This window comes from Medicago sativa, chromosome 1 (genome assembly GCF_051527215.1).
Source record: "Medicago sativa cultivar Bolivia chromosome 1, Bolivia_mono, whole genome shotgun sequence".
In the NCBI taxonomy this organism is placed as follows: Eukaryota; Viridiplantae; Streptophyta; class Magnoliopsida; order Fabales; family Fabaceae; genus Medicago; species Medicago sativa.
This window is the reverse complement of record NC_140749.1, coordinates 78,407,456-78,421,410: the sequence shown is the minus strand read 5'-3', so window position 1 is coordinate 78,421,410 and position 13,955 is coordinate 78,407,456. Positions and strand designations below refer to the sequence as shown.

At 34.6% G+C, this 13,955-nt stretch overlaps 1 protein-coding gene, 1 long non-coding RNA gene and 1 other non-coding gene across 7 annotated transcripts; 1 reads left to right on the top strand and 2 right to left on the bottom strand.

Moving 5' to 3' along the window:
- Nucleotides 1-152: 152 nt before the first annotated feature.
- LOC146957775 (uncharacterized) lies at nt 153-4,439 on the top strand. Of its 5 annotated transcripts, none has more exons than XR_015024063.1 (10): nt 153-427; nt 507-551; nt 697-734; nt 848-919; nt 1,746-1,986; nt 2,329-2,398; nt 3,021-3,083; nt 3,331-3,416; nt 3,548-3,618; nt 4,136-4,439. It is a non-coding gene; the product is annotated as an uncharacterized LOC146957775 (long non-coding RNA). The 5 variants fall into 5 exon arrangements; XR_015024066.1 differs by having other exon boundaries at nt 2,999-3,083; XR_015024068.1 differs by having other exon boundaries at nt 502-551.
- Nucleotides 1,874-1,946, bottom strand: TRNAR-UCU (transfer RNA arginine (anticodon UCU)). The gene has a single exon. It is a non-coding gene; the product is annotated as a tRNA-Arg (tRNA).
- A 1,084-nt stretch (nt 4,440-5,523) lies between the features above and the next one.
- On the bottom strand, nt 5,524-10,613 carry LOC146957774 (uncharacterized). Its single transcript, XM_085738944.1, has 2 exons — nt 5,966-10,613; nt 5,524-5,873 (listed from the first exon to the last, which is right to left on the bottom strand). Exon 1 carries the CDS (start codon nt 10,460-10,462, stop codon nt 6,494-6,496), a length of 3,969 nt encoding a protein of 1,322 aa, XP_085595070.1. The 5' UTR covers nt 10,463-10,613; the 3' UTR covers nt 5,524-5,873; nt 5,966-6,493.
- Nucleotides 10,614-13,955: the final 3,342 nt, after the last annotated feature.

The following is a 13,955-nucleotide window of genomic DNA, read 5'->3' as shown; positions in this document are numbered from 1 at the left end:
AATATTTGAATTTGTTGATTTCCCTCCAAGAAAAAGGAAATTTGGGTCTATTTTTAAGTAAAAAACAAACAAATATTCAAAAAAGCCCAAGCCCAACACTCTACCATCAGAAACAATAAATGCAAAAGCAAAAAAGAGGAACGCTTTCCCCCATTCTCACGCTGAGAAGAAAACTTTTCAACCCTCATATGTAAAACACGACATACACCATGACACCACCACTCTGCTTTGAAACCAGAAAATTGTCTCCTCTGTACAATCAGAATTCAAATTCAAATTACAATTTCAAAACTCTCTCCCGCCCACAATCGCTCAACCCTAAAAATTGAGATTGTAATCTCTCTCTCACTCTCTCTCTCTCTCTCTTCTTTCACTGCCTTTCCCATCGCCTCCTTCATTTTCCGGCGTAATGCTCAATCACGATTTTGTAAGTTTTCTCCTTCAATCACTTTCCTTTCAACCCTAAAATTCACGCTATCGTAATTTTTTCTTCTCCTTTAGTTCAGGCAGACACGAATCTCCGTTTTCAACATGAATCATCTCATGCGAAGGTAATTTGTGTTCATAGAAATTAGGGTTTATGGTTTAATTTTTAATTCAAATCCTCTTTGTTAGAAATTTCGATTAATGTTTTCTGCTTTTGATTCTGTTTGGTTCAATGGAACGATAATCCTTTTTCTTCATTTCATTTTGCAGATTTATTGTCACTTTTTGTAACGATAATCTCTTCAAAGGTTATTTGTTAATTTTGTTTGTTTTTTTTCTCTTTTTGGATACATTTTCTATTTCTCATTCAACCACTTGCAATAATGATAAATGATTTTCTGTTTTGATTTTTTTTGTGCAGCAATAGGTGAAGAAAAATTAGAGGAATTTGAACAACTGCAACATGTTGTGATCCATATCTTTCTTTTCCTTGGTTAGTGGTTTTCTGACCAGTTTATAGTTTTAACAAAAAAAATTCTTTTTATATTTCCTTTAGATTAAGGTTTTGTTGAATGTGTAATTTTATAATTTTTAGATTAGTCCTTCAATTAAACTATTGTGCAGCAAAAAATCCAAGTCATATGCCATCTAAAATGGGAATTTAAATATACTGTTTACATGTTGTGATTTATGTTGTGGAGGTTTTTTCACTTTTAACAAGTGCTGCCATGTTGTGATTTGAGCGCAATGATACAATGTTTGGACTGTTTTATTATATTCAAGCATTGAAAGATACTTATCAATGACATATTATCAATTAGAACCAATGAACTCAATTAGTACTTATTTTTAAATTGTTCACTCAAATGTAATTTTGAGGTTTAAAGTCATATCGACTGAAACAATTGAATGATCTTTGGAGTTTAAATTGAATCAACTTCATAATTAATTCAAGATAGTTGTTCATTTTTATTTTATTTTTGAGAGAGATAGTTGTTCATTTGTTGCACAAGCTAATTAGTTTACACATTGATACACAGATTCATTTTGATGCTATTATTGGTGTTAGTTCTTATTTCATAATTAGTTCACACAAATTCAAATTACAAGAGTTAGTATCTTATTTCATCATCTTTTGATGCTATTATTTGTGTTAGTTCTTATTTCATGATTTTAATAGTGGATTTCATTCTATCTTTTTGGTTATTCAAATGTTTGTAAACACACTAGATACATGTTTGAGACATGACTTATTAGTGACTTTCTGTTGACATTTTGAATTGACACCAACTTCATTTTCCTTTTCCTTTCAATTGCAGGTTTGAAGAATACATGGTGTGAAGACTAGGTATTTGATTATTTGTTCAACTGAAATGGCACAACAACAACCAACAACAACAACAATCAAGTCTTATCCCACTAAGTGGGGTCGGCTAAAATAGAAAAGCACGCCCAGTGGGACTCGAACCCACAATCGCTTGATTAGAAGTCAAGCGCCTTATCCATTAGGGCATGGGCGCTTTGTTTCAACTGAAATGGCACATGAAAGTTATTTTGCAGGTATCTTCTTAAATTAATACAATTATTTTAAAGGTGTAATATTCTTTGTGTTCGCAAAATTCATCACATATTTCAAATAGATTCATGTTTTGGTTATGAATTATAATTTTTGTTATATAAGTAAAAGCTTATGATGTTGAAAGCTTTTTCTACAAATGACCAGTCCCATTCCATCTGCAATTTTCTTTAAACACAAGATGCTTTGTTGGTCCCCTAAAAAAAGATGATCTGTTGTACACATGACCAGTCCCATTCCATCTGCAATTTTCTCCTTTTTCAATCAAGTTTTCAAATTCAAATCCCTCCAAAATATTTTCTGATCCCTATATTTGTGGCTGACAGTGTTGGACTTTCACCTTTTGCAATATCTATGGATGTGGCCTCACTGATTGCTCCTTGGTGTCAAACTATGGTAATTATTTTTTTGATCCTTCGCTATTCTGGGTTTTTACTATAAACTCAATTGTTGATCCTAATGCTCTTTCCATACACCCTATGGCAAAGTTTTTTGTGGTATTTCAATTCTAGGAGTAAAAGGATTATCATATTTTTCTGATCATAGTCTTAAACTAGCTATCATATTCTTCTATATGAAATTTTGTGAAAAGTCCATGTCTTTGAAGATACTAATTGTTAGCTGAAATATTTTGTACAAATTTACTGTCATTTTGAGTTGATGGGCCACAAGACAAAATTCCTGCCAGGAGGTATATCAATTTGTTGTTCATATCATTGAGCTTTTAACCTTTACTTTATTATTTTGCCAGCTTGCATGTAGTGTTAAGTTGACACTAAGTTTTATGAATATGCCATGCTATCTAATTTCCAAATAGTTAACGAATCTAAACGAGGTTTTGAAATGCTTGGCATTTTTTCCCATGGCAATTTCTTTACTAATTCACTTAACAAGTTAACATGTAGATTTATATTGAAGGCCTTTGTAATTCGTAAAAGTCTTTTGACTCCTTTTGACACTGTTTGGAAATCTAATTGTTAGTGTTACAACTTATAGGTTCATTTATCTATTGAACCAGGACCTGTTTTGATTAATTTCATGATGCCCTTGCTTTTTGGCTGTTGTGGTTCTATGAACTAAGGTAAGATCCTAAACTTTAGTTCTCAAACTATTGTACCCAAACATGGATAACTGTCTTGCTTATGCTTTATAAGATCTTAAACTTTAGTTCTCAAACTATTGTACCCAAACATGGATAACTGTCTTGCTTATGCTTTATGATCAATGAAATATTTTAGGATGATACACTTAAGTAATTAAATACTTTTAGTAGATTATCGTCATTTTTAAACTTATAATCAGTTTGATGAGAGAGAACGATATGTTAGGATCAATGGAAGGTTACAGAGATGAAACAATAAGTAAGGGTGGATTTGAGTTCACTATGATACAAAACTGGAACAGTTATGATGAGGTACATGGATAAGAACATGTTTTTATTCCTTTCCTGCATTTGACGGTTAAGATTAAATAGGTATATGCAATTTAACAATATTAAATTTACCCTGAGATTGACTTTTGATTTTTTTTTTTTTTTTTAAATAGGCTTACCTCTTCTTAATCTTAGTGTGGAAGATATCACAACCAATTACACATTTGAGAGTTTCTCCTTCAAGGTATCTAATTAATTCTACCCTTCCTATCTTCAGCCATGTGTTAGACTATGTTTTCTCAGCTAGGTTGCATTTGCTTTTATCACCTTCTTATTTAATTTCAATCTCCCTACTGTAATTCCTTTAAAGAATATTCATTTTTGTTTGTTACAAAATTCACTATTGAATTTGCAGAGCCATTTCATAGTGCTGAATTAAGATTTTTACCTAAATGATCATAAATAATTGTTAAAAAATTGATACTAAAGAGGCATAGTCATTTTTTTTACCAAATGACTGCAATAAACCAAGTTACGTTTCTGTTTTGAATGACAAGAACACATTAAAATTGATATTGTCTGTGTTAAATGCAATGTTCAATCAAGTTTTATTCGAATTCCTTTTCCCTTTTGGAATGGCGATGAAGAATTTAGTGATAAAATAATTGTAGAGTAAACAGTTTTCACTTGCACTCATTTGAAGACTAATAAAACAATCTCCCTACTTACTGTATCATTGACTTATAAATTTGCTGGTATAGGCAATATTGGAGCAATGGGAGACTAGCATGTGACTAATTTTACATGGATAGGAAAGTGTTGCTATAAGCTTCTGCAACAAGTATAAGAGTGAATACAACTGTCTATCAAGTTCTTCATTAGTGTGTTACATACAATAACAATAGACAATTATTTAAAAAAAAATATAGAGATTGATTGAAAGGCAAAAAATATTAGACAATTGTGTATTAAGTTCTTTATCAAATTTGTAACTCAAACTGATTAAATTGATATAAATGATGTATGATTTATGGGAAGCATAACAGATGCTTACTTATTTGTGAAGTTGATGTTGAAGCTATTATTGACAATGACTTTTTACTAAGTTTCCTTTTGAATTTTGTAACATTTTTTTTTCTTTTTATATATTTCTTTTAGTGTTTTGTTTATTAAGTTTGAATTAAATTATTTCAAAATTCAATTAAATTACATGACAAACTTCACCTACAATTCAAACTCAAAATTCACACTTTCAATCTCTCACTCCTTCTTTCTTCTTCTTCTTCTTCTCTCTCTGTGTATGACATAAATCATATTGAATATTCTCTAAACATATATTTCAATGTTACCCTCAAGCAAATCAATATTTCCTATACATGGGGGGCTATAAGTATTTGATGGTAGTTTGAAATTTTATATTTCTCTTTATATGGGAGGCTATAAGTATTTGATTTAAGTCCAAAATTTCATATTCTTAAAACATGGGGGGCTAGAGTTATTTAGTTTATGTTACTATTAAATTGTAGGTATAAATATTGTTGTGATTAACAATTGTATTAATGTTAAAATCACAAACTCCACTCAATTAAATTACAAGACAAACTCCACTCAGGGTTGAAAATGTTGATTTTGGATGAAGATGGCAATCCATGCACCTCAACTATCAATGTTGTTTATTCGGATGTGTTTGATAATTTGTAGAAAATAGCTTATCAAGTATGAATATGGGTATATTTAAGCTTCATGGGCAATTTGAATTATCCAATATACATTAATCACACGCAAAAACCTTTGTTTAATTTTGTAGATAACTTTGGAGCTATCAAGCGATGATGCATCTATCTTAAAGAAGGATTTTTTTTTGGATTAATTTCTCTTTCAAGTGTCGATTACTTTTTTGTGACACATATAACCTATGTTGTCATTAATCATTATTGGGCAGGGTTATGTATAATTACTTTAAATTAAATTGAACTATATGTCAAATGATGACATATTTATTTTGATGATGACAACATAATCTGATTTGTCTAACAAGTCCATAATATGTTTTTATTTTAGTGGTACATTCAAAGTAATAATTTGGCTAAGCTGCAAAAAATCTTTGTTCGCCCGTGCGTTGCACGGGTGGAAACGCTAGTTCATAACATACAGCCGAGGAAAATAACTTGTCCCATTACTAATACTTTGCACACACAATATTATGAATTATGTTTCCACAACACAACGTCAAGGTACAAATTAACAAATAAGTATACACACACATCTTAAACTTCATTTATTCATACACACACACACACACACACATGCATACATTATACATACATACACTCTTCAAACCAAGAACCAAACTCACCACTCCACCATTCTTTATTTATTATTCCACAGCAACATGCGAGAAGCAGTTCAATTTGCACTGTAAGTTGACAAGGAGATTGTTGAATCCCCATATAAGCCTTCATTCGGAACAAGCCACAGTAGATAAATTCCAGTAGCTCACTGTAAAGGGAATTTTGCGTAATTAAACTACTGAAAAGACAAAGAAAGAAAGCAAGAAAACATCCAAAAAAATTAAGAAACTGAGTACTCACCATGTTGTGCAGTGATGGAAATATCTTCTACTGAATATTAGTTTAGATGACTCGACAATTGGGTAGGAGCGTTAGGATGTTCTGCGCCTCATCATTGATTTCCCTTTGCAGGTCTGTTAACTTCAATTCTAGCAAAGTGTTGACATGCTTTAGTCCATTAGGAAGCATTTTCAGGTTCGGACACGATCTGATTTCCAGTTGTCTCAGACAGGGAAGTGCTCCTTGCTCTATTTTCCATTCCTCTAATTGCTTCAGCACCCAAAATTTTAACGCATGAAGCTTGGGAAAGCTTTGAGATTCGCAAATCATAGTATGTCCCATGTAAGAGTCTGCAAGTAAACACAGTATCCGAAGCTCTGAAAAGTGTTTCAAAAGTTTCATGGGGTCTTCCTTTAGTTTTGAATGTGACAGGGTAAGTTCAACGAGGCTTTTCGGAAATTGGGACACAATAGATGAACTACTCAAACTCCCTAGTAAATACATGTCAGTGAGATTTTCATTTTTCTCGAAGGACTTCAAAGGTAAAATTCAAGGTTTCCCTTCTTCATCTCTTGATTTTAGTCTCAGCGATTGAAGGTGTTCTAGTTTCACAATCCAGTCGGCCACTACCTCAAGTTGTTTTGTCATTGCTTCTTCTTGTAATGACATTTGTTGGCATGCTAATCCCAATTTTGTGATATTGACCAATGTGTCCAAGCCATCCTTCACTGGAGTCTCCTCATCTAAAAAAAGACCCCATAATGTCTGGAGATCATATAGGAAGTTATCTCTTAGCTGAGGTAGAAGAAATCTGATGGCAGAAAAATGATCCTTTTGTTTAGCAGGGAATCTGCTGTGGAAAGTGTCGCTCAAGAACAAGTGTCTTAGGTCCATCTCCCAAATGGAGGTAGGAAGAGTGTGTATGTAAGTATATTTGAGATCAAGAGTTTGTAATTTCAACAGCCTGCTTATAAATGATGGAAGTGACTCCAAGTATGTCCATCTTAAACCGAGGTACCTCAGCTGTGAAAGTCTTGCTATGCTTTTAGGCAATTTGGGCTTGTAAACGCGTTCAAGATCAAGAACCCGCAGGAGTAAAAAACAATCACCCAAAATACACTCCTTCAAGAAGTAGCCTACTTCTTGGCCAGGTTTACTTCCCTCCCTAGTATCGAAGGATAGAAAGGAACGAACATCATGGTAGTAGGTTCTCAGATTAACTGATTTATTCCTAGTATTGTGAGTATCACCATGAATATGATCGTACCAAATATGATCGGTATTAAGATGATCTGTCACCCACCGTATGATGGAGTTATTTGGGTCTGCATTGGAATCTGTGGAAGTACTTTTGGATTTAAGAAATATGGATTCATTAGCTTTTGTCCACCAGAGCTGTCGCAAAGCATATGGGAGACGGCATGTTTTGACCTTGCCATTGCGCTTTCTCTTGGCAATTTGAACGAGGTTTTGATCTATCAACTTTGTCAAGTACCCTTCTGCTACATGCTCTGGGGGCTCTTGGTCTTCTCCATGATGCACCCGCTCCTCTGCAACCAACAAAGCTACCAATCTTCTAATAGGGATCCCAAATTCAGCAGGGAATAGGCCAAAGTAAAATAGACATCCCCTTAGATAGAGAGGTAAGTGTTTATTGATTTCATTAACCGTTTCAGACCAAGCCTGTATTTGACTTTGTATTTGTTCTTGATTGAGCATGCTTGACCACTCCTCTTCATGTGAAAGCAAATTACTCAGTTTCAGTATCTCTGATGGCAAGCCCCCACACTTGACAATTTCTCGTCTAACCTTCTTGAGTTCTTCTTTGGGAATATCAACCTTCAAATGTCTTGTAAACAGCACCCAACTACTGTCATCATCTAATAACTGTAACGGGTGAACAAAGGTTGTTATAGTACCAGCAGCATGTCGGGCTATATTTGCATTGCGAGCAGTAAGAAGAAGTCTGCTGCCCGTTGACATATCGGGTAGGACATCTTTCAAGGTATCCAACAAGTAAACTTGGGAAGTTTCTTCTATGCCATCAACAACTATTAAATACCTTTTACGCGCTAAGGTTTTGAGCACGGGTTCACTTGGCGAGTCTGCTCCCTCAATTTGCTTGGAGGCCTCCTTGGCAATTTCTTCAAAAAGTTGTTGTGCCGTACAATTTGAATTTAAATGTGAGTTTGATTCTGAAGTTGAAGATACTGACAACCATAGGCGACACTCAAAATGATCTCCAACAGCCTTGTCTTTAAATATCAACCTTGCCAGTGCTGTCTTCCCTGTGCCTCCGATTCCAACAATCCATGTCATGCAGCGACTTTTCTCATCTGACAGTAACTGAGCCATCAGAACTTGTGCGTCGTCATCAAATCCAACGACATTTGATTCTTTAGCAACGAGAGACAACTGCGCCGTTCCACGTAGTATATGAACTGTGGAGGACATTGACGACTCAATTGTCTTGCCCAAACCATATGCCCTTCTTCTTCTGGAGGCATCTTCAATTTTGTTTCTGATAGCACTGATCTCTTCGCTAATAACATGCCGGGTCCAAAACTTGAGAGTGTATAACAGAATTGACTTATACTTCAATTTAGCATCATAACATTGAATGACAGATTCAATTTCATTGACAATACCATGCATTTGCTCCACCCAGATTGTAGATCTTCTATCTAGGTCTCTCATTTCTAATACATCTTGAAACAGTGCAAACATCAATTCCTCTTCCTCTCTGATTGATTGGACTTCCTGTTTGAGCCCCGTGACAGGTCGGTACGAGGAGGAAGCTGCTGGTTCTGGTGCTGGATTGCCCTCTGTATCTCTAGAAATGTAACCGTGTTGTTCAACAATCCTTTGAATCACTCTCTCTTCGTGCATGTTTATGCTTGGGCACGAACGGACAACAGTGTTGTTTATGCTTGGGCATGAACGGACAACGGTGTTTTGCTGTGTTCCTTGTTGAATAATAATATTTGAAATACCATATATGGTCTTCCTGTGTGAGAGATTAAGAATCTCATCTAAGAAGCAATTGATGTCCTTCGGAAACATAATTCTTCTCCTCCAACAACCACCCTTAGCAGCAGTATCAAGAAGGGACTTGCCATTTTGAGCCACGATTCTCAGTTGTTCAACCCATATTTTCTGTCTTTCATTCATCAGGCCTTGTTCACTCTCAGCAGCAATATCCCTAAGAAATGCATGCATTAAAGCTAAATCTCTTTGGGTGCACTTCAAATTCTTGTCCATAGACCTCCACAACTTCACAATCCAGACAATAACATGACGAAGTGGAAAACACAATTGGAATATGAGTACTACCTGAAGAGGGAGAAACAGGGACAGTATGAGAACCGGTAAATTAATATAAGTGTAATAGATGATGCTCCGGATCAGCCTTCTTAGTATTGCTATTCCTTTTCTCCCCGTCTTCTCATTGGTCTTCTCCAGTTTACGCCTTGTTTTGGTAATGTTACACTCTCTTGCTCCTTGTTCTGCAACAACTTCAAAAGTTTGAAAGAGAAATACATACAAGAAGTTCCATCCTTGGTCATCAGGAACAGAAAAAGAAGCAGCATAAGAAATAGCGAAAGGAATGAGTTCCCATACTATCAAGCTCTCCACGGACAAGTTTGGAACGGGTACAGTTGATCTTTGTGTTTTTATTTCATGAATGTCTCCCACAACTCCGTAAGTCATCCCTCTTTGAAGTGTATCTCCAATTTCACAACTCCTAATATACCTCATCTGACTCTTAAACTCCCATACTAAAGCATATCCTTCATAAAGATAAAGGACCTTCTTCCAACCATACATTTTGAACCATTTTTCTCTTCTTGCAATGAAATTTCCAACAACTTTTTCCGAGTAATTACAAACTTCGTTCACCTCTTCCAACCACACAGTTTCTCTTTCATTTGTTGACTTCAATTTAGACACAATTTTTTGCAGGTCTTTGAGCCGGTCTTTTACTTCTTCCACAATCTCAATCACCTTATTACTGGTTATTAAATTTTGACGACTCCGAATTTGATCAAGCTTCTCCATAGCTACTTCTACGATGGTGGAACAGGAAGGTGCCGGTGCTTCTCCTCTTACAACGGGAGTTTCAACAGAGACACTAACATCCAAGTTTAAATTCATTATTTTCTGAGAGATGTCTCTCATCCTCTTTCTGATCTCCTCCAGCTCTTTACCAACCTTGTATTTGTCATACCAATGCAAAACTCCCCACCTCCTCCTCTTCACTGATTTTATCACGAATGTTTCTATCACATTCTTTGCATCTAGAGCAACATCCTTCAACTTCTCCGCCCATTCTTTCAACTCTTGTTCCTGTTCTCCATCCCCGCGCTGCTCAACCTGTTCTAACAATCCCCGCATTGACCTCAGCTCTTTCTCAATCCATTCTACGTGCCTCGCTGTATCCCCCAAAACCGCATACTCTTCAACCAGGAATTTTGCAACCACTGATACCACAACATCGACTGCAACGCCAGCAGCCATGTGAACTCTTCTCTGCTTGCTCTGCTTAATTAATTTGTTTATCTTTTGGTTTTCCAAATGAGTAAGGAACTACTCTTCATGCTTCCAACCCTCCTTTTTGAATTTTATTTGCGCACACTTTTTTGTATGATAATAACCATAAGGAAATACTTTGGAATATGAAGTTAGGAAGAAGAGGACAAAACGTGTATGTCCTACTATTTGTCTAATTATTAATATCAACATAGTCCAAAAATCAAAGTAAAGTACTTTCTCTTGTCTCGTAGAAGATGACAAAAATAAAATTATACGAGTATCACTATTGCTAAATTAACTAAAACTAGATTGAGGTAGTAAATGTTACAATGAATGTGATGTTCATAATATATTCATTATTAACTGAGAATAGATTGTAATCGACGAATGTGAGCGTGACCTGAAGTCTTCTATTGCCTGTGAGAGTTTTGTTTTTAAATTGAGAGCGAGAACGAAAAAGAAATGAGGATTTTATATTTATTTTTTTAAATTTTGTTTATGTGAGTATGTACAAATCTACCACAAAAACGATTCTATAACGTTTTTACCTTTTAAACTCGTAAATTCGTATGAGTACGAATCTACTCACAAGTTTGATAATCATACTCGCGAGTTTGACTACTTATAAAATTTATGAATCCCTCCATGAGTACTAAAGCCACTCATCAAGCAATCAAACCTTTGGAATTACTCTTCCTTTTCAATCTTAATTTGCTTTCTTTGGAACTTAGTTGGAAGGGGACTAAGGTAGGAGATATTTTAACCTTTGGAATCTATAAGACCATCCAAATGAGAGGATCCAACTATTTAAGACTTGGTATCTAAGACTTGGTATCTATAATGTGTCCCTATTGATCAAAAATTATTTTGAGTACACTGGACAAAGGTCTCACTTAAGCATTCTAATTTTAAGTGAGAGTCATCTTCTTTTAATATTAAAATATTAAAATGCAATGATATAAAATTATTGATAGATGATTAACAGGTTTCGTTTAAGAATTTTGTGTGGGATGTTGGATTGAAGGGATTGAATGATTATTAAGTACTATTATTACAAAATTATAAACGAGCAATGTGTACACGTGTGATCAATTTAAATATCTAAAAATATATCTCTCGATTGTGGATGCTATGTGCGTCGCTTATGTTACATGAGTGGAAAAATGACCAACATTATTAGAGTAATAATATTTGTACAATCATTTGATGACATTTTTTTTCTTTCTTTTGATTGATCAAATACAACAGAGAGAAAGAAAAAAAAAATAAGAGATAGAATAAAAACATAATAGTTAAAAAATGGTTGTACAAAATCACGTTGTTGTTTACATTAAGAATAATATTACATTGACACCATTTATTCTCATACACCCTTGTACACCCTATGTACTAGGAAGAGAAAAGAGGAGATGAAAGAGAAAGTGTTTTTGTGTGAGGTTCACATAACCACGTGTCAGATTTTTGCGTGAGTGTCAAGAGGTGTATTACCACCTAAGGATGTCTATGTATCATAGTTCTTACATTAAATAGGTCCCGTATTACGTCTTCTCCCACATTCATACATCTCCACTTTATTCAACAGTGGTCCTCCTTTCTTTTCTAAGGCTAATCAAACAACAATTCACGTAGACGTCTAATATATGTTGTTACTAGCTGGACATAGTTTTGTTTCGTGTAGACGTGGGGTAGCACTTGAGTGACGTAGCAATTAGTGACATTGATCAACCACAATGTTATAAATGTTAAAAAAAGGTCATGTTAACTTGTGCCCTTAGGGCACATGTTAAGCAACCTAAATAGAACAATTTTGCATTGGAAAACACAATATAACAACTTTTAAGAAGTTGAAAGCACGTCTTTTGATATGTGTATTTATATAATGAGTATCTTAACATGTGCCTTGAGGGCACAAGTTAACATTAGCCAAAAAAAAAAATCTTGTGAAAGAGAGAGAAAAGAAAGCCACTTGTGATATTATGGACGACCAATGTCATCAAATGCTATGTCACTCAAATATTCTCCGGATACATGTACCGTAAATTCCGACCTTTTGCACTTTTTGCTAATGGCATACATGACATGACATGACAATAGACATTTTCTTTTGTTGAGGGAGACATGACAATTGACATGATTTGGGAATAAGTGGACGTGGATATTTGTGGGTGGTATGAATGAGTTATCTTTCTTTTTTTCGAGGGACGGGGATGATCATATAAATTACACAAAGGAAACTTTATATTTAATAATTTATATATAAAATTAAATAACATTTTTTTTATCAAAGCTAGAAAAATTAAAATGCAAAGCAGGAGTAGGCCTCAACCATATTACAACATATTAGCAGAAAAACTACGATCAATTAGCTAAATCTTATCCAGACTTAATTCTTCATCCACACTAGTAATAGGCAGTTAGGCACAACTAAGGGTCTGTTATGTATCATACTAGAATTATTCACTTGCATATACAGAAACCAAAGGATCCACATCTGAGTTGTTTGAAGCACTTAAAATTTGAAGACTTTTGGTGTCCCAGTACAGCCAATTGGAAATAAGCCAACACTCCCATCAGGGATATCATTCTAATCATGAAGAAAAGTGAATGAGTTATGCAAAACCAAGGTAGGATCTTGAGATAGATCTTGTATGATTGTTGTTCCAGCCTCATCATCCTTGGCTCCTTCCTGCTCCAAGTTCACTATCACATTATCAGTTTCCAGCCTCTCAACATTTGAATCCTTTTTGTGAGTTGTATCAATTTCAAGCTGCGCATTTTGAGGTGTTTTAGTGGGGTAAAATTGCTTGTCGGTCAAGTTATTTCTAATGTTCTGCATAGTGATGTGAAAATCCTTCTGAACATATCATAAAATGTTAACAATAACCAAAAAAGAAATTTTTTAATTCATAGCTGGGTATATAAAACTTAATAACTCTGCATTTTCAAAAAATATAAATTTTGGACTCATTGATATCAATGCTATTTAAAACTCTATAGACTTCATGTTTTTGACTTAATGATATCAAGGTAATGTAGAACTTTATAAACCCATGTTATTGACAAATATAAAAAATTTAAACTTTTTTTTTAAACTAGCGAGCAACAGAGGCTTGCTATGCACATAAGCTGCTCTAACATCTAAGGGATACCACCAAGACCTCTTCAAAGTTAAACCAATATTGAGTTATTAGCCGTAAGAGAAACATTTGAAATAATGTAAGCTACATCAGACTTCCAAGGAATTACATTGTTATTAAGTATTGCTTTGTTCCTAGAGGGCGAAATAGAGAATAAAATATTAACAAGAGCAGCTTTGGATCACCAAGTTACATTGCTGAGACCAACTCTTTTCACAAAGCTTTCAAATATCATCGAAAGAATTGAACTGTATCATAACATCAAGCACAGAAGCGAACCAGTGCCAAAGCTTAATTGCATAGGGCATAGGAAGAAAAGATGAAAGGATGATTCTTCAGCA